The 26,090-nt window shown below is 43.0% G+C and overlaps 2 protein-coding genes across 5 annotated transcripts; one reads left to right on the forward strand and one right to left on the reverse strand.

The window, feature by feature from the left end:
* The first annotated feature begins 9,846 nt into the window (after positions 1 to 9,846).
* On the forward strand, positions 9,847 to 12,274 carry LOC133920785 (uncharacterized). Its single transcript, XM_062365366.1, has 5 exons — positions 9,847 to 10,008; positions 10,110 to 10,273; positions 10,617 to 10,707; positions 11,047 to 11,394; positions 11,668 to 12,274. Exons 1-5 carry the CDS (start codon positions 9,879 to 9,881, stop codon positions 11,934 to 11,936), a joined length of 1,002 nt encoding a protein of 333 aa, XP_062221350.1. The 5' UTR covers positions 9,847 to 9,878; the 3' UTR covers positions 11,937 to 12,274.
* A 749-nt stretch (positions 12,275 to 13,023) lies between these two features.
* LOC133921113 (uncharacterized) lies at positions 13,024 to 25,423 on the reverse strand. 4 transcript variants are annotated; one of them, XM_062365860.1, is made up of 12 exons: positions 24,860 to 25,423; positions 23,260 to 23,674; positions 22,704 to 23,039; positions 21,993 to 22,605; positions 21,726 to 21,897; positions 20,731 to 21,088; positions 20,072 to 20,182; positions 19,018 to 19,372; positions 16,688 to 16,910; positions 16,098 to 16,319; positions 14,402 to 14,590; positions 13,024 to 13,228 (listed from the first exon to the last, which is right to left on the reverse strand). In XM_062365860.1, the coding sequence occupies exons 1-11, from the start codon at positions 25,360 to 25,362 to the stop codon at positions 14,437 to 14,439; spliced, it is 3,462 nt and encodes a 1,153-aa protein (XP_062221844.1). In that variant the 5' UTR covers positions 25,363 to 25,423; the 3' UTR covers positions 13,024 to 13,228; positions 14,402 to 14,436. The 4 variants fall into 4 exon arrangements, with proteins under 4 accessions (XP_062221844.1, XP_062221846.1, XP_062221845.1 ...); XM_062365862.1 differs by lacking the exon at positions 13,024 to 13,228 and adding an exon at positions 13,235 to 13,383; XM_062365863.1 differs by lacking the exon at positions 13,024 to 13,228 and adding an exon at positions 15,914 to 16,012 and having other exon boundaries at positions 14,452 to 14,590.
* Positions 25,424 to 26,090: the final 667 nt, after the last annotated feature.

A 26,090-nucleotide genomic window follows, 5' to 3' on the forward strand; every position in this document is an offset into this window, starting at 1 on the left:
TACTAGCCATATGAATGTAAGCTAACACTACGCTACGGACGCACTTTCAGGGAAGAAAAATGTGCACCGCACCGTGTAAAGTAGGGCTCGCCAAACCTGCTCCCATGCATGCATGTACAGAGCCTCATTTGGATTTTTGCTGCCTGTGATATGTGGCGAAGCCAGACACAAACACACGAGAAGTTGCCGTGCATGCGCGAGTGGTGAAAAGCTAGCTCTTTGATCGGGCGGTCATTTCCTCCCCGCAAAAGGAACCGTGTACGTCCCAGTGGCCTCCTGCTTCCACCCCGAAACAGGCGTGAAATGTCTCCACATTTGTGGTGAAGGTTTCAGGTTTAGCTTGCAAAACCGCGTATAAATTCGCGACCCATGCAGGGTAGGCTAGCGTAGAGAGAAAGAGAGAGAGTAAGCAGCTGGTAGCTAGAGTTGGCGTAGTAAGCTGCTGATTCTCTAGAGCCTAGCTTGGTACATCAGACATCACTGTGTCTTACTGTTAGTTGGTAGCTCGTTCGTCATGGAGGAAGCTCAGGGATCGCGCCGCGTGGGAGAGGAGAACATGAAGCAGAGGCCGAGCAACCCGGCACCACAACGCGGGGGAGTTAAGAAGAGGATCGTGAAACTCCTGTGCTTCTGCTGTGTCTGTGCATCAGACTAGTTCTTGGTTGATGCATATATTGCCCACTAATACTGATCCATCCACTGCTTCTTTAGCAAGTATATCATCTTGTTTTGTAGCATGTATGAGTGTGCCTGCATGCGTTTGTCTTGCCCCTTCTTTTCTGCTTGTTGAAAGCTAAGTGTAGCTAGGTTTGTCTTGTTGAAAGCTAAGTGTTGCCATGCATTGTTAATATACCAGCCCATCATTTGATAATGGTTCATAGCAATTCACTAGGCACACCCAACGTACGTGCCTCTCTTTCTCAGCAACGCACTTCCATTTACAAATATTTTTACCAATCTTGCCTCGGTTTAAATCTGCTAACTTGAACGAGTAACAGCTTGTGTTGCGTTGTACTATGTACTGAGCACATGAACAGCTGCTATCTATTCTCGATAGCGGGAGCGGATCGGAGGACGTACGATGGCATGCGGTCCAGCAAATCCCCTGGCGCGCGGGGAACTCAGCCCAGCCCCAGCGCCGACGCCGGACGGCCCCAGAACCGTGCACCGCTCGACTGAGATGAGATGGAAAGCCCAAGCAGCGAACGGTGCTCTCTGACCTCGCTGGTCACACGTGAACCCGATCGTCCGCGCCCGCGCTTCGCACGCCGCGCACGGCAGAAATAAGATGAAACGAACGGGCCGCACGGCGCCGCCGACATGGAGAGAGAGGAAGAACCGCCGAACCGGGAGGCAACAAGCCTCTAACGTTCTAGACGCGTAAACACTCGTATTATTATTGCTCTTAAAGAGAACACTCCGATCCGTATGTTTGATTTGGCAAACCTAGCAGCAGCATTATTCCCCTTAATTTCTCTGGGAACTTGTTCTTTTCCCCAGCTAATTATCTGAACAGTTGTATGTGAAGGGGAAGCAGGTTCTATGAAGTTTTCACGAGTACAATACAGTCGGATCGAGCTTCCAAACCTATTGCAGTAACATGTATTGCAGACGGTGTTTACAATCAACTGCAATAGTTACCGATTTTTATAGTCTGTTTCTGGCAATCGGTTTAAAAATTGATGGTGAAAACGGTTACGAACCGATTTGAAAAACGATTCTGTAGTAATGAGTGAGATAACCCTATTTTAGGATGCTTTCAGCATGTGAGGACAATTTCTTTTTTTTTTTGGCAGTTTTCCTTTCGTCTTTCAACATGAATTGATCGATGTATTATAGAACATTCCATGTATGAACATGGTTTTTGATAGTACGCTGAGGTGGACTGACTGTAAGATTTGGTGGCGCTAGCCGCAAAGAGCAGGTCAACCTTTTTTAGACTAGCACAGGCCAACCTGTGTGGCTGAGGAGTATGGCATCCTTAATGAAAAAAAAAAACTTACGATTAGTACATTACAACCGCTAGCCTGTGCACACATTTTCTTGGAAGAAAAATATACGGTGTCAAGCATAGACTAATCTGATAAAAACGATGTCAGTTACGTCGCAGAAGCAACAACACTCCGTTAAAAAATTTATGAGCCGTACATTACAACCGCTAGCCTATGCGCACCACTTTCTGGAAAGAAAAATGTACGGTGCACCGTGCACGACCATATGCGGAGGTCGCCAAATCAGTTGCCCGCATGGACGTGCAGAGTCCCATTTTGGTTGCTTGCCATATGTGGCGAAGAACTTGCCGTGTGTATGACTGGTGAAAAGTTCCTTGATCGAAGCAATCAGGTCGGCACTGTGTTCCCAAATGGAACCGTCCGCCATAGGTTCCACCTCTACACATTTTCCCTGCATCTACCCCGAAAGAGGCGTGAAATGTCCCCACATTTGTGGCGAAGGGCTCGTGTATTTATATATGATCCATGCAAGTTGAGTTTGCGTAGGGAGTAAGCAGCTCAAGTGTGTGCAGTGAGCAGCTGCTTGCGCCACGGTTACATCATCCGGTTGGCTAGCTCGTTCGTCATGGAGCGAGTTCAGGGGACAGGGAGCGCGCCGCGTGGGAGATGAGACGATGAGGCAGAGGTAGACGGGAAATGCAACTTGTAGGTTATTGGGTATTTACGTCTATCTTGACTATTCATTTTACTCATCTAACAGTTAATTCTCTCACATATTTTATATTTATCTATGTAGCTCGAATTTTAATATAAATAAATTATCTTAATAAATTATATATCCGTATATTTTAATAGAATTTTCATGTTAGTAACCCGATACTAAAATGCGGAGCAGTTAAGAAGGGGATCTTTAAACTCCTCCGTTTTTGCTGCACTTGTGCATGAGACTGCTAGTACTTCTTGGCCGATGCATATATCGACCCAGCAAAGAACTAGTATTGATGCATCCACTGCATTTTAGAACGTAGCATGCGTCTCGGCAGCGCCATTCATGATTAGGGTGTGTTTAGTTTCTGGAATATAGTTTTGTAGAGGTGTATCGTATAAATAAATTGAGGAAAAATATATTATGCAGAGTCATATTTGTTGAAAAAAATAGTATTTGATTGATTGTATCTTTCTGTATAGACTAAGCTGAGTTTCTATTTAGTTGATTGAATCTGAGATTGTAGAAGCGAATGTAAGAATTAATATTATGATTAGTTACTCGTATGAAAATTATTTTTTAACACTGATAAATGAGTCTACTTGTATGAGTGGATTCATAGCATATATTCGTGGGAGCAAGCTGCGGAGTGAAGCTAAAGTTTCACTTTCTGTATATTTATATCCGTCGAGTAAAACTGAAACAATAAATTCAAGTAATTAAATATACTTCTCACTAAGATTATACACATATACTAAACTAGATTAGGAAAGATTTGAATAACCAAACATATTCTTATTATATGTTTTGTAAGTACGGATGTGCCTGCATGGATTTGTGCCGTAGGTTTTGTCCCAGAACATGGTGGTGCATTAACAAGGTGTGTTCAAAGCCAAATCTAGCTAGTGTTATTAGGATGGGTCATTACGCGGCACTTCTAGATTGTGTGTAATGATTTCTTTAATCTTTACTTGTAATGCATTGTTAATACCAGTCCGTTATTTGATAAAGTTTCGTCGCAAATTACGCCTAACTTACTTGTAATGCATTGTTAATACCAGTCCGTTATTTGATAAAGTTTCCTCGCAAATTACACCCAACTTACTTGGCACACCCTATGTCCCTGCGTGCGTGCCACTCTTTATTAGTAACGTGCTTCCATCCACAATTTATTTTTCTAAAGCGTGCTTCCATCCACAATTCAACCGTGTATGAACTATGAGTGATACAACATGAACAAGGACGTGGATAAGTCGATTGCAAAACGCGCGACCCCGCCTTGGGCATCCTTGCCTTACTAGATTTGCAATTTTTTAAAATAAACATATATATTTGTAGTTTTTTAATTTTAAAAAATAAAAAATAAACATAATCACTAACAAACTAGTATAACCAAGCTCCTTAGCCCATATCAAGACAAAATATCCCCACATCAACTAGTTTTTTGAGAATCGAGGATGCACCCTGTTGTTGGAACCGAAGTCCCAAGCAAAAAAAACCTTCGCTCTAAGGGAAAGCCGAAGATTTCTGAGTGTGACATATATTTAGAGGTAAATAATCTCAATTGATTCCTCTCCCATCTCGGGTATAATATGACCCTATTTATAGCCCGTACTCAACCACTCCATGCTAGGATTTACAATTTCACCCCTCACCTGCTACATTCTCAGCATATTCGGGGGTATTATGATACAATCAAGTATATTTACATAATTACAACTCTGCCCTATGCAGTTAAGTGGATCTCGACGTCCATTTGTGGTCTTCGGCCAATCTCATGGCTGCGCTGAAGGCTCCTCCTTAACTTCCAGCCGAAGGTTTACCATGAGCTTCGCTCCTGCCTTTCGGCGCCATGAGTCGATCTTCGGCCTCCGACCAAAGATACGCTAGTACCTTCGCACCCTTCGGTCAGCGAAATTGCCGGTCGACCTTCGGCTGCCGACCGAAGGCCTGTCGATGCCTTCGCTGACGCGGCTGGCAGGAACCGCGGACGTGCCTCCGAGCTTCGACCAAAGGCCCGTCCTGGCTTTCGCCCGCACGGATGAAGGATATGGGCCAACCTTCGAGCTTCGACCGAAGGTACGCCATGATCTTCACTTGTATTTTCTGAAACATCCCTGCAACACCTATGAGTGTTTAGCCATATGTAAATTTCGACTTGCCATACGAAGAGGGGCGGGAGATCATTCCTAACACATGGCATGCCATCAAGCAAATCTACTGACCGTGGATGGTCCAAATAACTGTGCACCTGCAGATATAAAGTGGGTACTCAATATGTAATTTAGATCACTATTTAATTATTTTTTCTTTAATTTAATTAAGTAGTGAATCTTTAATTCATCTTTTTAAATTCAAATCAATTCAATGATTAAAAAATACAAAATTTGCATCCTTAACTGTGTGCCGCTCCGCCGAGACGGGGCGGAAAGCCCAAGCAGCGGACTTGGTGCCGCCCTCCAAGTCCAAAGGCTGGAGGAAAGTTGTCCCGATCATCCGCGCTTCGCCCGACCGGCACGGCAGAAATGCGACGAAACGAACAGACCGCGCGGCTCGGCGGACGCGGAGCGGGGAACCGCCGAATCGAGAGGCAACAAGCCGAGTAGCCGACAGAAAGTCGCGGGCTCGGGGACTCCGCGACCTCGTGGCGCCGGACTGCAACCGATGGCTCTGCCGATTGTGACGTGCATCCGTCTTGGCTTCAGGCTCTGCAAATCGTGGCGCGGCACCATACGTAGCCATCGATCCAAAAGCCAAAAGAGTCTTTCAGGGACGAGACGACCCGCCAGGCCGCCACAAATCGGGCTGGAGAGACTTCCTCATGGAGCCTGCCTGTCGCTTTGGCGCTTTATTTGCTCATCTTTACGAGTCTTTACCCAATAATTTCTAGGGATCATACAACCATCCATTCTCTCCACTTTACCAAAAGAAGTTGCCGTGACATGCATGCCTGTGGGGTAAAAGTTGCCGTGACATGGTTAGATTTGAACGGCAGGATGAGCAAAGCGCCGGGCCCAAATTCCAGCTTAGATCCTTCGCGTAATCATTTCGGCCGGCATGCATGCTTGTTTCGTCTAGCTATCTCCATCTACAACTGCAAGTTTGAACCGTTGCATCAAATTGCACAGTGCTACGTGCCGGCGTTCTTTGGAAAGCTGATGGCTACCTCAACACTGTCGTCTGCAGAAACGTATTCAGGTTCAGTTTTCACCACGGGCGTCAGTCAATCGATGAATGGTAGTACGAATTTTCACCACTTTTACAGTGAAAGTAACTCATCGAATTCAGCACATTTTACCTTACACGTACCCTACGCTGTCGATGACCAGTGACCAAGGACGGCGAGCGATCCACGTTCGCGGTGCTGCATGCGTCTGAGCCTTTGATTTCAAAGCGGCGCGCGTGCAGTTTACTCTCTTGCAGTCTCACCCTGCAGCAGCAGCTGAAGCTGGTGGCTGGCTGGCGCAGAATGTTGAGCTGCAAGCAATAAAGATCGGCACCGGAAAGGAAACCAAAGCTGGTACCATTGTGCCCCCCTCCTCGCTGTAAAGAGCAGCAGCTAGCCCCTCCTGCGTAATGGTCCTCCGATCCAGTGAAACTGCACAGTGCCGAGGAGGATGCAGATGGGCCAATGATTGTGAGGTTGCCAATGGTGAAGAACAGTAGCAGATCTTCAGGCTTTAGGCGTGTATGCAGTGGGTGGGCGCCCTTTAAATTCTCGCTGTAGTTTTAGCTCGCACCAGAGTTGACTTGGGGGAGACAAGAATTGACAAGTTCGAATTTAATTTGTTTGCACACACAGGTTTACTTACTGATCTGAATTGCCAGTTCTTTCCAAATAGAAGTGCTTGTGAATTTTAACACACATACTTACTGCTAGCTTGTTATGCCAATGCATTTTGTTTATCTTTTCGAATCATGGAAAGACATAGTACTAGGTGCTAAGTAGAAAACTTAATGCAGCAGTGGTAAGTGGAGACGGTGAGAACTAGAGACATATTAGGCCGTTAGCCGCACTGTTCTTTCGGCTAGTGTAGTGCACATGCCTTGCCACTCGCAAGGCTTCACTGCGCACACGGAAAGTCGCGCGTTCTACTGCTCATGCAAAAGCTTTGCAAGGTGAAGGTTGCCAATAATTTCATGCTATCTACTACCAGGTCTACATTGTTGTGAAGCAGTAGAATTGCTCCACATCATCTCTGTTAATTCCTCTCTTATGCATGCCTCTTATCCTCAGGAAACCATTTGCCTCGCCTCGGGATTTGCGAGTTACGGCTCCTAGATCAGTTGTTATATTGTCTCTAGCACCACAAAAAGTGCATTTACAGGGAGGTAATCTTTTTTAGCTACTATGAAAGTGACAAAGCATACGAGTCACTAACGGAGCACACACTTGGGGACAATTCACTTGGAACATAGCAAGTACATGAATCATCAGCATTAGCATCAACACAGGGCGCAAGAACACCTTTCGTAGCCGCGCTACCGCCATCCCTTCTTCACATAGGACGGACACTACACAATAGGACGGCCTCCAACCCAACCCCTGCATGGCGTGTCAACCAATCGTTCACAGAGTGGGTATAGGCCACGGTAAAATATATGCCCAATGTCACAAAAGGACAAGTAAAAAAACGAAGTTTTCCTCAAGATGGAATGGGCAGCGCCCCAGAAGTTCAGGTGCGTTTGTTTGCAAGGCAAGATGGATAGATTTTGGTTATCTATGTTTTCAGGATGTAGCTATTTAAGTTGTCTATTTAGGTAGGTGGATGTAAGATCTAATTTTGTGTTTGATTGGAGGGATGAGAGCGGATGAAATGATAATAATTAACTAAATTATATCTCTTAATTTCATATAATAATAGTTAATCATGCACTAATCAACACGTATTAACACTTATCAATACTAATATTGTCATAGTAAATACTAATTAACAATAAAATATGCTAATTGCCACTAATCGTATTCTAATTGACACACCAATAGTACACTAATGAGCATACTACCACTTATCAGCCATAATCTCATAATAATAAATACTAATGAGCAATACAACATGTCAATTATTACTAATTATTATTTTATTAATGATCGTGGTTAAACAAGATGTATAGCCTCGTCCAGTCAGAAATACTGACTCAATCTAACCGGCATCTCTAAGAATATTTCTTTGAATGATCATATCCATCCACCCCACGATCAAATACCTTAAAAATATGGATGGCCATCCAGTCTCATCGTACCAAACAAATACTCCCAAATACTCCCTTAGAGATAGAGCGGTTGTCATTCTTGCAGTGTGCACAAAGGTAGATACATATGGTCATATGGAGTTGCGAGTAGCAGCAACTACTCCACTGTCACCATTCTTAGCTGCTCCCAAGGAGTGGCAATGGCAATTCTCTTTTCCTCTTTTGCATTGACGGTTCACAGAAAGAAAGAATGGCCAAGTAAAGACGTGAAGTACTAGCATTCCACTGAAAAAGAGGTCACGCCCAACTTCTCTCTAAACTCACGGGTTTACACAAAAAAAGTCGTATCAGCTTACGGATACATGTCAGGTTTAAGTACTCTTTGGTGGCCTTTCATGACTCCCTTTAGGGAGATCATTTCTGGTCCAGGTCAGTTTGATCTCACTTTTGGACCATGCATGCTTTATCGATCAATCTGTATCTCTCGATGCAAAGATACATCGGGAGATGTTTGGATGAGGACTTCTTCTTCTGGGGATTTTAGGAACTTCAGAGTAGCTCTTCGCTTATTTTTCCTTCTATTTATATGACAGGCAAGCAATGTTAGTATTGATACAGAATACACAGAGCAGTTCAGAGTACACAAGTTAGTTCAGATTCAGAATACTAGTTCTTTTTTATTTCCGTGTATTAAAAAATTGACAAATTTTTGAAATTAACCACGTACATAGAGTCATGAAGATGAACTCTTTGTCATCACTACAAGGATTCTTATTTGTCATCTCTATATTTACAAAGCAATGATGGCCTGGCCACTTGTTACTACTGTCTCTATGATCCGAGCAATCTCTCAAACACTGACACTGTTGTGCAGTGCTTTGGTCATTATTGGTGATACACTGATTCGTGAAGCCAAGCCCCACACTCTGAGGTACGAGCTGGTGCAACAAGTACATGGTGCTATGATAAGCTCGCAGTTCTTCAAAGGTGGCAGCAAGCCAGCAACGGCGGAGCGCAGCTTATCCTGCAGTGAAAAGGAGATAATTCAGGAAACGAAATATTTTTTACCTCGTCCAAAGACTTTCATGAAAGAATGCTAAAGCTACTGGGTGCTGTCCCTCTGCTGCGGCACAAGGATACGAACAAAACATCAACAAGCAAGTACTCCACTAGCAAGTAGCAACTTTCCTTTTACCACCTTCCCAAAAAATTTACCATCCTTGCTCCCAAATGAAAAAAAAAATTACCATCATCACAGTTCATACTAATTTTCTACTAAAAATGTTTCATGACAAGTAGTTTTTTTGCAACGAAATTTCATGGTAAGTAGTAACCAGTAACGTAGGAAAAACAGGATGTGTCTCCTCAGACCTCAGCTACACATCATTAATACGATTGTCATACATATATATGAACAAATGGATATTTCTTTGAGTGGTCTCTCAGTGAAACTAATATACAAATATTCGAATAATTTGCACATTTCATGCTTTTGTAACGTTCTCCGATGATGATGGAAAGGAAAAGGAAATAAGGCAATGGATCAAACATAACGAATCACGAGAAAGGGCCAAGTGACAAACCCCAGCAACCGCAACTTTTCCCCTTTGCTCTTTTGTTGTTCCGCTCCTCCTTTTATAATTTATTTAGCAGTTATTTTCCCATTGACGGGTGCTCTCCTCCTATGCGAAGGAAATAGAAAGACCTTTGCTCATTGAAAATACAACTATGTATGGCTTTGTATATGCACAGCTATCTTAGCTTTCAATTTTAGTCATATGATATCCATTTATTTATTTATTATTTATATATTTTTTCATTTATCTCTTCGATACGAATCTGAAAGCAAATCAAGTCATGCTTCCACCTGCACAAGTGGAAATTTCCTTTTACCATTTCCATCCACCCAATTTGACACAGCTTTTGTTGCTCCGCCAAAAGGGCCTCCTATTTAAGAGGGCTGGAGGGCACCCACTGCCAACCCCATGACAAGCCATATCACTCGGCTCAGTCGAGAGCAACACGCCATGGCCCTAGACAACTACTCCTACGACTGTTGCGTGTTCCCTCCTCTGGATTGGGAGTGGGAGCTGCAAACCCTCGGAGGAACCGGAGATGCCCTCGCCGCCGCTCAAGAAGCCATCTTCCCGGCGACGCGTAAGTGTCTAAGACACGCATGCATGCTCTTCTTTGAGCTAGGGCATAGTGAGAAGACAGCAGCGTGCCGGTGTGGCTAAGCTCGTGGCATTGCACTGCAGCAGGTGTGGAGTCGCCGGTCTCGTCGGAGGCTTCCAGTGGCTACCTGCAAGACGCCGTCGCCTACTGGGGCGACCGTTGCAATAAGCGGCAGCGGATGGGAGCCACGGCGCCTCCGTCTCGACGTCCGGCGGCGGTGAGCGAGGACCTGCAGTGCCTTCTTGATGTAAGTCGTACGTAGCAGGAGATAGATGACTATCTAGTTCGGTGCTTAGATTAGTACCTTGAATACTGGAAGAAACTTTGATAGCATCTCATAGAGCAGCTACGTGTGTAGGCTGTTGTTCTTTGTTCCCAAAAGTTTCCTAGTTTTCGAGTGGTCTACTCTCAGTGTTAAATCGGCACACCAAATCCAAATGAAGCGGAAAGGTGTAACTTCGCCGTCGCACTAAACATACGTACAAAAGAGTTGTTCTATCATGTCTCGTCGCACAGAGCACGCAGTGCTATTGTCTTCTTCTTTTCTAACTTGTAGCGTTGTGGCTTGTCCTGTTGCTCTCGGCTTGCAGAGCTTTTGGGTTTCTAGCGCCGAGCAGGGAGATCTCTCCCATGATTTGAATACCAAGACGAACCCGGAGATGAGCTGCAGTATTGTCTCAGGTGATTGGACACGTCCTTTTCAATTGCCACATTACTTACTTAGTTACTTGCTTAACACTGGATTACTCTTTGTTTAACTAGTAATTGCTCGTTACTCCAATACTAGTAGCGTAGAGAAAGCAGACAATGCAAGCATGCAACAACAGCTAGAAACAAAATAGTGGTTACTAGTACTTGCCCTTGGCAGTTCTGAGACTGATAGCCCATTAGTCACTGGACGACTACTGACAGCACTCTGTTCCAAGATTAAATGCTAGCCGAGATGTTAAGCACTAGTCCTAGTACCATTTCCATATAAATAGTTGAACGTAACACTCAGTTTAATGCGTGGACGTGCAGAGGAGGACGGGGCAGGTGCATCGGGCAGGGAGGAGCAGGGGCAGCTGCGGCAGGAGCAGGACGAGCAGAGGGGTCCGAGCAAGGCAAAGGCAGCACAGGTGTCAGCGGCGCAGGGCGGAGAAGAGGCAGCCGCAGTAGTCCCCCCTCCTCGCTTCTCCACCACCGTGCGAGCCGCTGCTCCCCTGCGCCTGCAAAAGGCCACTGCTGGCGCGCCCCACGCGGCAGCGCGTCGCGGCGATCGATCCCCGCCCGTCGACCGGTGCGAGCCCTCTCGTGCGGGTGCGGCCGCCACGACGGCGCCCGGCTCTTCTTGTCCCTCCTCGCCGCTGGCAGGCGGGTGGCTGACCGGTGAGCAACCATTTACTCGCGCGCGCATGTGTGCGCTGAGGCACTGGCAGAGGCTGGTGTGAGGAGTACAGGCTACAGAGCAGTGGTTGCAGTTGCAGTTGCAGCAAGCCAGCGATATTTTGAACGCATTAGTATTTGGCCAAGCTTACTGCTTATGAGCAGGCTTTGGCTTATAGTAGCTTTGTCGTTCGGCATTCACTTCAGCTTACAAGTCCTGAAGCAATTTATGGAATTCTGTTTGAGGGTGTCAACATGTTTTGGGATCTCTTGCAGGGGAGAAGAGAGGCGCCGGAGTGCTGTACCCCTTTGCTGTTGTCAAGCCGCTGGGGTTAGACGACGGCAGAATGACGACGCTAAGCGACGTCAACCAGAGGATCCTGAAGAGACCGGCCAGGCCAGTCCGGCACCCTGTTGGCGCGTTTGCGTGCGGCCCCGCCGTGTCGGCACGCGGCCTAGGCCTGTCCGGCAAGGCAGTAATTAGCCTTACGAGGATCAGAACGGGAGGAAAGGGCGCCATAACCATCGTCAGAACAAGAGGCTGAAGGGATCAACTGTTCTTTACCTTTTCAGGAAGATGAACAAGACAGACCCGATGGTCTTGGGAGGGTAGAAGCTACCCTTGTAAATACAACCTAGGGTTTAAATGCATATGCTGCTTATATAATCCATATCTATATTAACAAGTTTAATTCCCTCTGGTTACATGCACATAGGCAGCAGCCTAGGTAAATGACAGGTGCTCAATTTGAACTTCAACGGCTTGCCCCGAAGTATCATATATCTGGACGGCTGCATCACCGGGTAGGCGTCTCACTATATTGATCTATCCATTGTGCCAAGCATGCACGAACCGTGTAAGACACATCATGATTCATGAAACGAACAAGCGCATACACAGGATAAGACATCACCAACAGGCAACACAGGATAAGAGACAGGTTACCCACGCTCCGATGCAGGCCGAACAGTACCAGATCATGAACTAGGCACGCACAACGGCACAAGCGCTTAATGATCCAACAGTTCCCATGTCACTGTACATCTGCACCATCAAAAAAGCCCTTTTATCTAGTTACTACACATGGACAACATCTAGCTCTAGACACGTGGACACAACCCAAGCATCTACAGCAACTGATGAAATGAAGAGTAAATGCACTACGCACAAACATCTTATGCTATCGTAGTACCGGAGCAGTGGAGCTGATCCAACTAACAAGATACCTCCTAGCACGTCTTTTATTCGTGTGCCACAAGCCCAACTTTTGATGGCGGTCTCTAAAAGTCTTAGCGTTGCCATGTAACTTTGAGCATCATCATACAGAAAGACCACAGTAACTATTTGTTGCTACGTATGTTCAGTACTCAATGTGATCTTTACCAATTGCTGGTGGCCCGATGAAGTTAAGTAGAAAGCATGCCATATAAACTTGCAGAGAAACCTCCATTAAGCTTCAACAAAATGCCAGGTGAGGCTAAATACTCGAAGCTGTTCTTTGAACAGTCAAGTCCTGCGACATGCAAGATCCATAACCTGCTTCACCATAAGAACCATGAGAATGAACCAAAATGTAGAACAAAAAAGGGGAAAACATGCTTGCTTCAGATTGCATGAATCGCTTGCCTGAGGCTGCAGTTGGTTTACAAATAGTTGACAAGAATATCCACAAGTTTTGATCTTTCAGTTTTGCAGCAATCTTCAATAGTGCCAAACTTATCCTGTCAGTGCCATGGTTTCCTCGCATGAGTAGCAATGACTTCTTCAGATTGATCTTGCCATGCTGGAAGGGCCCAGTGAAGCCCCTTTTGTGATTTCAATCATCGAATGAGAGAACTGAGTGGCAACAAACGTGTCAGCAAGATCCATCTTCACAGAACAGAAAATAAAGCGCAGCTATAATTAATAAGGCAGTCAATCCAAAGGCGTGCCATTGTACATTGCATCCATCTCATTTTATGGTAGATAACAGATCCCTTAGTAACCTGCCTCTGGAGTTCGATGTTCATGAGTAAAACACTGCGATGTAGAATTGATCTCCGTCTATGTTGCACAGTATAAGGATACGGATACGAGGATACGACATTTTCAAAAAACAGCCATACGGGGATACGGTAAACCCCAAATACAATACTATAACCATAGTCGAATTGTGCATTACATAACAATATAACATAACAATATCATAGAAATATAGGATAAAGCTAAGCTCATCAAGAAGTGACAAGAACTCAATCTTCCCCTTCTAATATCTGCTAAAAGTCAGAAGATCAGGAGGGAATGAAGGAGCAGCAGCTGCTCCTATCTTCCCCATTCTTGCTGTCAGCCTGAGCATAGCTGCTCATGGTGGCTCTTCCTCCATCCACCACTATTGCCACAACCACCGCAAATCGGTTCCCTGGGATGTGCTGCATCTTCCCCGCCCCTCCTCTAACCGAGCCCCGCGGCCGCTCGTTGCCGGAGAGCACGAACATGGCAGTGCCATTGCACAGCATGCCTAGAGCTCTTCTACACCCCCTTCACCCCCTTCCTAGCCGTGAAGCTTGGACTCAGCGTCTTCTTCCCTGGTGCCAGCCGCTGGACAGAATCTCCTCGTCACCAAAAATTCACTGCTCATGGTAGGCCCCTACCCGATTCCTCTGGAACTCAACCTCACTTCTTTGACCGCTTGTTGCCATGGATCCACAACCATCGAGTTGGATCGGGATTCCTCGCCGTCAACCCCATCGAAGCACCACCATGAGGAACCCCCATAGACAATTGTGGCCCTGACCATTTCCATCCATGCACCTATCGCGGAGAGCTGCGCCATGATCTCTTGAAGCCGACGGAGTATCCCCGAAGTATCCCATTTATTTTGTATTTATTTTAAATAAAAAATATACACGGGGATAATATCCCCGCGTTTTGGACGGCGACACGGCACATCTAGGAAGCATCCGTGCAACATAGATCTTCGTTTAAACCTTGGAAACTAACAACCACAAAGAATGGTCATGCAGGACAGACCTGAAATTCTGGATGCAAACCAGAGAAACATTTTATCATATATCTGCCTCATCTTCTAAGAGTATCTCGTAGATGTCAGTGCGGATGTATAATTCCTTCTCACGCATCACTTCCTGGAGATCGGACAACTCTTTCAGGGTTAGAATTGAGCTCAACTTTTGGAACCCATCAAGCCATAATCTTTTCGACCTGCAAAGTGTAAGTGTTACAATTAACAAATGAGTCATCAATAGAAACCAAATTAAACAACCAGACAAGGACCTGACTATCATTTGAGTTTTAAGGAAATAAAAGAAATGGTTATTATTCAAAAATAAGGGCCGCCAAAAGGATTTCAGAGAACACGGATAAAACTAAAAGCACTTAGGTGGATCTTATGGGTTTCATCTCTAACTTACCCCAACTTGCTTGGGACAAAGGCTTTGTTGTTGTTGTCGTTGTTGTATGGATCATAGTCAACTAAAACTGGGTCGATGGCGCGTTCCCCGACCCCGGGACACTGTCCCGAATCAAAGGTCGGGAACGAATGGGGTCGACGTCCCAATTCTGAGAGGATCGTCAGCCCTTTGCCGCACAGATCGACTGTGGGACTCGATGCATATGGATCAGGACGGGACGTCAACCCTTTGCCACATAGGTAATACAATGGAGCTTAGGGCTTATCTAACGGCGCGGAGAGCGAACCTCACCGGCGAAGTGTGGACGGTGCGGAGGGTGGACCATCGCGGCCATTGTCGTTAGATTGCGCACCGCTGCTGCTGGATCCGAAGCTGCAGAGCGGCGTGGAGCGCAGAGCAGCATTACAAGATGGGGAGGGGAAGGGGGATGAAGAGGAGGAGCAGGAGCGGTGGCTGATCGGTGCTCATGGTTGGGATAGCAACGGGGTGGTGGCGGCGGCACTTCGATGGGGAGACAAAGGAAGAAGAATGGAAGCAGGTGGCGGCGGCCTAACATGGTCACCAGCCACCCACCCAGCCTTCAGTTTTAACCTTTTAGGGCACACGTTAAGTGCTAAGTGGCATGTTGGTGGGCTGCACTACTCCCCTTCCTTCTCCTTTCCCTTTTTCTCCTTTTTCTTTTCTCCTTTTCTTTTTCCTTTCCGGGGTTATAACCCTCAACCCGTGTCCCCGGGTCATCAACCCGGAATACTCTAGATCATCGATCCATGTCGCGAATTGTTATCCCAAAGAGGTATACCCCCTCGTACCCCATTTTTCTCAAATGTCAACCCACGTCCCTCGACCCGATCAACCCGGAATTCTTGTGACTATGGTATGGATAAATTATAAAACTAAAAGCACTTAGGTGTTATCAAAAGGTTTCTCCGGATCAAAAGCGAAGGGGGAAAGGCAAACACAGTAAAACATTCCTACCCAACCGTTCATAAGCTACTCAGATTTTGTAACAAACATAAATGAACGATAACAGCACTTTCTTCCCAAATGGGAACTTAATTGGGAAGAGCAGGCTGTACTTGAATGGATTTCAGCAAGCCAAAAAAGAAACATCAACCTTTTATGAAATCCATCTTTTGTAGTTCAGTATCAGAAATTATAAGCAAATGCCGAAGAAAATAAATAATTGCTCTTTGTTCCAAATTGACTACATAACCTACAGTTACACAGAAGATTGAAGAGCCAGCAGTCATATAACGAGAAAAAACATCAAAGTGCAAAATTATGTGTCAGTATCATACCATGGACAGGCATGTATAGCTCTGAAGAACACACGACGTGCTGCAGAAGCATTACAAGATATCTCTGCCTCATAAGCTAGATAACAGCGCCACAACAGAACAGACTTATGTAACTTATCATCAGCTAGAGCTCTCTCAAACAGACTGTGTATTCTATTGTCAGATCCTGCTTTGTTCCATTCAAAGGACAACGCAAAGAGCAAGGAAATTATAGAAGGATCCCTGTTGCACTCAAATACAAATAGAAAGTCAATAGGCAAGCATGCAACAACATCTAGGCTTCATGATGTTTAGTGAAAAACACTAAACATGTTGGGAAGTTCAAAATCTACATATAGTCATATATAGTATAATTCCATCTTTAATAAGCACAATAACATAAGACTGGCCACACGTTTTTGGTAGAAATTATATTTACATGTAAGTGTACCAAATATTTTCAATATGTTTATTCAGCAAAACATTCTTAAACCAACAGGGAAGTAATAAAGATAACACAAAAAGGAGAGAAATAAAGAGAAGAATGAATTCTGAAAAGAAGTTGGAACGTAGATACAAAATATTCTCATGGAAAGGAGAAGCAAATTCACCTTTGACTACATTTGTCAAGTGTAAGACGCAGATTGTTGGAGACACTATAAAGACAGCTCAGGGTTAACATGGCTGAATATGATTTTGGATTGAAGGGATATTTTTGCATTCCTTGTGATATGCTAGGCCAAACCCTTGAGAGACTCAACTGGGTAAGATTTTTCTGAAGCAGTTTGATGTAATACACCCACAAGCCTTCAAATTCCAAGCTATGACTGCTCTCTGAACAGAACATTTATAGTTAATAAGGGTATAATTTACCAATTGCAAATTCGAGAAATGAGAATGAATGTGCAGTTTACAGACATGGCAAAACCACATAAAAATTAAAGAGTGTAAAAGCGAAAAATAACAAAATAGAAATCATCAAGGAAATATATTAGGGCCTGATTTTTAGCTTTAGATTGTGAAATTGTGATTGCATAATCTACAACTGTGCCAAACACCCAGATTCTGGTCCCAGATTACAATAATCTGACCCTCAGATTATAACAATACAGCAATCTGAGTTCCACCAGCTTCCATAGATTGTGAAAGTCACAATTACGAAAATGGACATCAGACTTGGGGTGAAATTACCCGCAAATGCCATTAATGTACCCTTTGAGCGGCTTCCCCCTCCTGAATATGAAAAGCAGCGTACAAATTGATAAAATATGCACTCACAATAGCTAGGGGTATTACAGACATTGCACAACAAAAACCGCAATTCAACCCTCCCACAATCCAGGATGCCAAACAGCCTCAACTTTTTACAATCCAGGATGCCAAACAGCCTCAACTTTTTACAATCCAGCTTATAAAAATCTATAATCTGTAAACTGCTTTTCACAATCTACAGCTAAAACAAACAGACTCTTAATCTAAAGGGATAGCAGCACAACAATACAGAAGTTACACAAATTGGAGCGCTACAACGCAACACAAGATAATCCTGATTCTTTGTGAACAAAACTTGTAATCACAATAAGCTTGCTACAACATTTTGGTATCAATTGCTTTAGTTAGCATCTGACCTTTCCTTGAGAAACATCAATATAAGGTTGCTTCATGCAAGGAATTGTTATCTGTTTTCTATGACCTGTTATTTGTTTATACAAGACTGCAATTTAGTACTCCCTCCGGTCATAAATATTTTACGTTTTGGACAAGATCCGGTCAAACTTCTAAAACTTTGACTATTAATAACTTTTAAAATATTGTTTCCAAACATGGAAGCCATGTGTGTAGATTTGTCTTAAAAATACTTTCATAGCCTCATAAGTTTATTGGATTTTACAAATATATTTTAGCAGAAAAAAGTGGTTGTGTCATGTCCAAAACATCGAGTATTTTTTACTAGAGGGAGTAAGGTATCTTGAAGCATAGATAATACAGCCATATAACTTAGGATTCGACAATGTCAAACACCAAGTTGTAAAACGACATTACTTGAGCGGTTAAGCCAAATAAAGCAAGTGTATATTTCATTAGAAATAGTTAGCAGGGAGGATAACCGTATGTATCGGCAGAATAATAGGAATTACTGTTGACAACATAGGACAAATAAGGATGGATCCAGGGAAGCGCTAGGCACTAGGCGGGCGGAGGGGTGGCCCCTAGCACCTTCTAGGGATTTGGTCACCGCTTAGGCGTGCTAGGCGTCTGCCTTTTAGAACAGTGATCCAGGGAAGCAGCTGCTGGTGCTGCAGCACCCTCTCATAATTTTATCCCATAAGAGTGTTCATGAGTATACAGTGATTTAACGACCAAGATGGGTGAGTTAATAGCTTTCAAGTCTCATGTGATGTTCATACTTTCAAAAAAAAAATGCAATGGCCATGGTTGCTCTTAAAGAGCAAAACCTCCCTAGTTGAGTAAAATTTATTTCTCTAGCTACCATACATAGTTTTGATGTGTTTTGTAGCATGTCGCTCAAGTATCATATCAACTGTTATCTATTTTCATAATAGTTTAATTTTAATGCGACTTAAGTAGTATTTACTCAAACATAAGTCAGCCCAAGGTGTCAATTTCTAGATCCACCAGCAGGACAAAGGTGGCACCAAAATTTTACCAACATTTTGGGATTGCCTGGGTTTTGGCATTACCAAATTTTGGTTCGCTCACCCGAATTGTAAACTAAACAGGCCCTAAGTATATGGTTGCCTCCACCAGCAGTTTCTACTTTCTACCACCAATATTTGAGAAAAATGTTTTAACAAATAAAAAATGACTACCAGGGATAAAACTTACTTCATGCAGATAAGAAAAGAATGCACAATAAGAAAAAGCTTGAAATAATATCATTAAGTCTCTTCAAATAAGAAAGTGAAAAAGGATGAAATACCTGAAACTGACATAGGAAAGATCCCCTCTATCACTTCAAGACCCGAAGAATAACCCGATGTCATACTTTCAAACAAAGAAGCTGAGCAAATTAGAGCAATAGATTCTTCTTTTATACCACCACAAGAAAATGCAGATCGTAAGCCTCTAATGTGCTCTTTGAAGCCTTGACGGGCCCTCAAGACCTGAGGCCTTGATATTGGGCCAACAAAAGGAGCGTACTTTACATTGCTCCCTAAGCAGGACAGAATGTAAATTGCACGATGTGTCGAGTCAGAGTTGTGTCTTGAATTGGACGCTGCTATCTCCATCTCAGCATACCAAAGATAAAGAATAGGAACCTTCTTCCTAAGATCCTGCTCAACAAAGGTAATGGCCATACAACATAAATGAGACAAAAAAGCTCAAACGTTTAAAGAAGCCTAGTATAAAGCACATTGCTGTACTGAAAATAAAGCTTGTAGGCCCTGAAGCTAGTTAAATCAAAGGAGATCCGAAACCAATAAAATAATGCTGCTGACATAGATGACCATGTGCCAGCATGGCATTACCACCCTAAGAACATAAACTGTTCAAGAGAAAAATAATAAACTTTTATCAAGTTAATTAGATAACCTTTCGCTTCCTCCAGTCCAAATTATTTGTTTTAGCTCCATGCATAGAACAATTGATGAGCTAATGCTTTAGTTTTCAACACAGGTTTCCCTTATTGATTGTATACCCATCTCTCCAATACCACTACTACCAATAAAGGGGCATTTGGTAAAAATTGTGACCTTGTTAATCCAGAATGACATCTATTCACAAACAAAAAAATCACCTAAAGCAACATCTATTTTGGACTGGAGGGGTAATAACATTCTCATTTGAGCAAAAGAATGTTACCAGGATAGAGTGAGAAACCTTAATAATGGAAACCCATGCTTGTAAGTATGCATTCAAAGAACAGGCTACACTACACACCAGTATTGAACATTACTACTGCAAAAATCAGTAAAACTAATTGGAGCTGACCATATGAGCTTCTTAAAAATACATTTACTTTATGGTTTTACCTCAGTAGTTGCTTCGGTAGATAATAGTGCCATGTCAAATATCTTCCTTGCTTGTTCAATGTTCCCATGCATAGCCTCAATTTGCCCATATATCCCACAAAGCAAAAAATTCTGCCAAAAAGACAATTGCAGGTAATAAGTCATTATCAGGTTCATGCGATATTGGCCCAACCAAAGCAAAGAAACAGCATGCTCCAAGCAATATAGTTACAACTGGTGAGTAGTAACTTTTCTTTGCAGGAGAAAAAATGAACAGCATATGTAAAATTAGAAAGATACACCTAGAAAATTATTAGGACAGTCGGATATTAAATAAGATGAAGGATGGACTATTTAACCGCTTAACAAAAATTACAAAATGGCTGCTGTTGAATTGAAGAATTCTGACACAAATTTCCAACTGCCTTGGCTTGTTTCTGGTAAAAGTGTAGGATGCATTTAGTCCACAAAACGATCCAGGTTACACTCAATGGCACTGCATGACAAATGTATCAAACGAACTAGATGAACGAAAAGGACAAGACAGCGCAGTTGTGCAACTAGCTAGCCGCAGAAGACAATAAATCTCTAGCCTACCCCAATTTGATTGGGACAAAATTCTTTTAACATGTTACACTCCTCAAAAAAGTGATACAGATAAAAAAAAGGAGAAATCATACCTGTCTGTCTTTCTTCAACAGAGTTTTGGCCAAAGCCCGTGATGCATTCACTGGGGTAGAGGAGGAATTCTCTTGAGCAGTATACATTTGGGTAGTAGCAAGAACAGCTTCCTCCAAGATATGATTACGAGGGAAAATGTCAAGCAGAAGCAGTATTGCATTTCTCAGAAACTTCACCAGGCCAGGCCTTTGAGAAAGATCGTGTATACTTTCTAATAATGATTCCAATTTATAATGATTTGAATTTTGGTTCTTGTTTACAAGGTCAGATACAGCACTGAGATCTTCCAAAATGTCATCCGCAATCATCTCTAAGCTCAAAATTCTATTGAGCCAACTTGAACTGTTTGTGGACGTCCTGGAATTAAAGAATGGGTGGTGAATTCTTTGAAAGATAATTGTGCCACAATTCAAAGTTGCTGAGTTCACAAAAGTAACTGTTGGCTCTGTCTATCACTACTCTAGATTGCCAAAGGTTTGCAAGGAATTAAAACAACAGTAGTAACACTATACTGTTATATTTTCCTTTTCTACATAACCAGCATGACATGACCAAAATTATGTGGGACCAATGAATAGCTGCAGATGTTAAATCATAATTTGTTATACGATAAGTGGTTACAAATATCGCTATGTTATGTGCTCAGCTCAAAGACTAAAAAAATGAGAATACCATCCAAATTCAAGCCGAAGAGGACACGGATCTGGGTGCTGGGGGCATAGACCTCCCACCAGCTCAGTTTCTTTCAGGCTCATAGGATGCCCAGAAAAAAATATTTGCAAGCATAAATCTCCGTAGTCTTTAAGGAATGGGTTTTGACTACAGAAATCGAGATGCATCCATGGTGTACGCACCATTTTATAGAAAAATTGACATCAAGATAGTAAATTGAATTATGAGTACGAACACATCTCATTGAACGAATGTTCTAGCTAATTTCTTCTTGCATAAGAAGAATGATAATAGCTTATCAGAAAGGAACCAAGAATAGTACCATCTAGAAATCTTGCCACCATAAAAATCGATAAATTGGCATATCAGAGAAAAGCGAGCCTCCTCTGAAGATAAAGAAAACAGGAACTCGGTTACATCCTCAAACAAGATTACTCTGGAAAGCTGATCATTGTCTTCTCCAGATGGAGCATCATCAGAATGAAGCGATCCTCCTAGAAATAGCAGTCATCCAGTGTTAGCATTGAGTTAAATAAACAAAATAACAAATAAACAGATCTACCAATAGATGGAAACGAACTCAAAGTACCAGATTTTTCATGAAGAGGCATCCATTGTTCATTGTCCCTTGACAACTCCATCAAGGACCATCTATTCCAAGTTTTTGCATCTTTAACTTCACTATTGGACTCTGCATCTACATCAATACCGAGCTTTTTCAGTAAATTTTCAACATCATCTTGTGCAGGGGTGTCCTCAGCATCAAGGTCTTCAGCATCATTTCCATCAGTTGATGGTTCCAGTGATTTGTTAGATAAATCATTTGGATCACTGTTTGGATCAAACCAACCACTCCAGCCTCCTACTTCAGTCTCTTGTGAATTCTCTTGCATAACCAAGTTTTGTCTACTCTCCTCATCTTTTGCTAACCATGCAGACCACCCAAGAGCCCCATCTTCCCCTATTCTGGCACCACCACTTTTCCAGAAGTGTTCAAAGAGCCTTTGCTTACTACTAGTGGTCAGATACAGGGGAGGGGAGAATAAGCTAAACTCCATTTGAGCCTGAAATAACCCAGTTGCTAGTTCTCGATGTCCTGTCTGCCACTCAAATCGGCAAAGATTCACAAATATATCCACCAAACCAAGTTCAAGCTGAACTAAGGAAGAGTATGATGCCTTAGGATCAGAATTTTGACTATCCTGTTTTTTTTTAAAAAAAAAGGAGCAAACATTAATAGCATTTCGAAGGTGTCGGAGGCAGACAAGGTTAATTATTTACAGAGAAACAGAAGTCAAACCTGCCTACATAGCTTGGTGCAAGCTGCAGATAGAGCCTGTACAGCATACACATAAGACTTCCGTATTTCAGAAACTTTGAATCTGGAGAATTCCCCTTGGCACAGAAGTAGATATTGTTTCCACAACGTACAACTATCTGGGTGTTTTGTAAGTATCTGCTCCCATTTACCCAAGAGATTATCAGTGCTATCCCTCTCACCATATGACTTCAGAAGGCAAAGCAACAATTCCTCATTATCTGGATTAAGCTCCACAGCCCTCTCCAGTATGCTAATCTTTCTTTCAGCAGTTTGCAAACGAGCTGCTTTTTGTGGCTGGGTACTGGCAACTTTGTCCTGCGGTTCAGCAGCAGAGGAAATTACAGAACAGAAGATTGAAAGATTGAGTGAAGCAAAACTCTAATGGTGAGTCTCAAAAATAAAGTGCCATTTGCAAGGACAAACTATTTGCCCCAGCATGAAGCATTAAAAACAACAGATAATGTTGCCCTCATATACAGTATCCATAGCTTGTTGAAAGAAATAGCATCTTAAAAATCATACAAATTCATGCTACCTGAAACTGAGCGAAAGCCAACCAAACTTTTACGTCATGAGGATGTTCTCGAGTCATCTTATTGAATTCCTTTGTTCTCCGAAGTATTTCATCTTCCCAAGATTCCTCCAGTTCTTGTTCTGCAACTGTGCTTTTCACAGAAAGTGATTGTGTATCTAAGGGGACAAAATCTTCAGCGAGCATTGCAAAAGAATCCCTCTTAAATACTTTCAGGTGTTTGAAACCCTTATTTCTTTCAAAAACTGCATTTTTTGCCGAGTAGTAACGACCCCCAGCTCTTACTTTGTTATCCAGTCCATCTAAGTCCGAATCTCGATCCATATGTGATGTACGAAGTCCCCAGTTATAAAATACAAACCGATTCAAACCGTGTGCCTCCAGCATGCTCTGAGATTTATAGCGTGCAACGTCCATTCTGCAAATTTCCTTGAGGTGTTAAGACTTCAGTGAATAGAACAAAGTGTGCTACCCAGACAAGTTCAAGTGAACATAAATGAAGACTGAACCAGAAGACTTAAGATTTGTTAACGCGGATTAGTCTCTCAGCCAGGCAAAGAAATGGTGTAGATGAAAAGTAAAACACAATATTAAGAAATGGCAATCTAACCAAGCATGAATATGCTAAACTTTTCCAGCTTGATGGCGGTCAACGTATTGTTGACAACACTGCATCAAACATAGTTGGATCTCAAGCACAAGAGTAAAAAGCTTTAATTGGCATTCTTGTTTTACACATTTGTCCTCATTGGTGCTACCACTTTGAATATGACAATACATTTTTCTTGACCCAATAAGGGGGTCCAATGATAGGTTGATCAGAGATTGCAACTCTTATGTTTTGTTGTAAACAGGCTTCTAATAAGAATCTGGCGCATCGTTTGAGATTGAAGGTAACTCCTCCATATACACAATTATATGTGCCATAAACTAAATTTATACTATTTTATAACATTTATAGAAGACAACAAAAAATAACTAACTATAGAATAAGGTTATAGTTGATCAAATGATTCAAATCAACTATTGCAGCAGCTGCAAGGCAATTTTACAGTATATGTATTATACAACCTCTTATTGTTCTGTGGTAAATTTTCAAGTTTAGTTACTTCGTATCACATGATGTAATTTTATCACGATTTAAGATTTGTCGCATCATATTATTATGTCTATACAATAGCCTTCGAAATAGCCTGATTTTGGGACATTCTAGATGTAGCAAACATTGTACAGAATGAATCATATAGTTAACTCATAAAGTAGATATATCAAAATGCTGATCCAACCCAGCATTTAACTGGATGGGACTAAATACGTAAATTAGCTGCAATACTATACTGGGTTTAATGGAGAATACTCCAGAATTTCACATACCAAGAATCAACTTGAACACCCCTTCATAGCACACCACATATGTAGAAATTTTTAAAAAATCAGGCCTATCGTACTAGTACAAACAAAATGTTACATATGCATAACTTCTTTAATTCGCGTGCCAGTGCATAAGCAGACTATCAGAACGAGAGAACTAACAGGTTCGCAACATAACAAGCAATGGGATCTGGTATAGCTGCATCATATAGTTCATAACAAAACGCCTGACCTGTAGAGGGATCCAAACGCCAGGTTATCATGGTCGCCCTTCGCGTCGACGTAGTAATCCTTAGCCGGCTTCGTCTCCGACCCATCCCAGGCTCGAACACCAGGCTTCCGAGACGCCGCCGCCCCATCATACCGCTCCTTATCCCGCCTCCGCTTCCTCCTCCCCCTCTCCTTCCTCCGCGACCCTCTATCCTCGTCGGAGGACGGCGATGAGGGCACTAGCTCGTACTTCGCAGGGGCGGGCCGTGGCGCCGCGTCCTCCTTGTCAGATGAGGGGCTCAGAGGCGGCGGGAGGGAGGAGGAGATGGTGGCCGGGATGTTGAGGGAGGATGCGTCGAAGGAGAAGCTAGGGTTTGAGAGCTGGGATTCGGCGGCGGGCGCGGAGGAGGTGGGAGCGGAGAGGGGGAAGAGAGGGAAGAGAGAGGATGAGGTCGTGGGGGGATACAGCTCCGCTCCTTCGGCGGCGTTGGGGACGGTGGTGGTGGTCGGCGGCGAGGGCTCCATGGCGGTTGCGAGCCGACACAGACTCGCGCGAGGAGGGTTCTGGCGACTGAAGAGGTGGGGTCCACTATTCCGTATGGGTAGGCGACGCTGATGTGTTAGAGTTGATGGGCGGGCCTGATCGTGCAGACCAGCGGCGGCCTAGTTAGTGGCCCAATTAGAAATTCCATGACTGCATGAGCTAAAATCTATCTCACAAAATATATTATTTATACACTAAACATTCTAATAATTTAATTAAATATTAATTAAAGTACACAAAGTTTGACTTTTTCAAAAAGAAATACAACTACTATTTTTAAACAAGGGGTATTATATTTTTGTTTAGAGTAAATTTCGTAAAACTACATATACTTTTATAAAATTATCGTAAAACTATCTATTTAAACAATAATTTAATAAAACTACATATTTAATGCTAATTTTATCATAAAAATATAGATATTTTGATAAAATTATTGCAAAACTACAAAATTTAAGTAACAATTACATAAAACTATAAATTTAATGCCGATTTATCGTAAAATTGTGGAGGCCATAACTCTTCAAAATTCTGGAGGTCACCACAACTCTAGTGAAATAAGCTAAACAGGCAATGCTCGTTGAAAATTGTTGAAACTGTTTGCTGTCTGAGTCTATTATTTCCTGCAGTTGCAGCAACTAATCCGCGAAATGAAATGCTGGCTGATCTTATGGCGCTTGGGCTGCAATCAGGTCAGCGCTCTTCAAGT

The sequence above is a fragment of the Phragmites australis genome, chromosome 6 (assembly GCF_958298935.1).
Source record: "Phragmites australis chromosome 6, lpPhrAust1.1, whole genome shotgun sequence".
NCBI lineage: Eukaryota > Viridiplantae > Streptophyta > Magnoliopsida > Poales > Poaceae > Phragmites > Phragmites australis.

Coding starts and splice junctions, on each gene's coding strand:
- LOC133920785 (XM_062365366.1), top strand. CDS start 9,879: ATGGCCCTAGACAACTACTCCTACGACTGTTGCGTGTTCCCTCCTCTG. Junction 10,009..10,109: donor AGCCATCTTCCCGGCGACGC/GTAAGTGTCTAA, acceptor ATTGCACTGCAG/CAGGTGTGGAGTCGCCGGTC. Junction 10,708..11,046: donor GAGCTGCAGTATTGTCTCAG/GTGATTGGACAC, acceptor GTGGACGTGCAG/AGGAGGACGGGGCAGGTGCA.
- LOC133921113 (XM_062365860.1), bottom strand. CDS start 25,362: ATGGAGCCCTCGCCGCCGACCACCACCACCGTCCCCAACGCCGCCGAA. Junction 16,911..19,017: donor CTTTCCTATGTCAGTTTCAG/GTATTTCATCCT, acceptor TGTTCTGTTCAG/AGAGCAGTCATAGCTTGGAA. Junction 14,591..16,097: donor GCTATACATGCCTGTCCATG/GTATGATACTGA, acceptor TACACTTTGCAG/GTCGAAAAGATTATGGCTTG.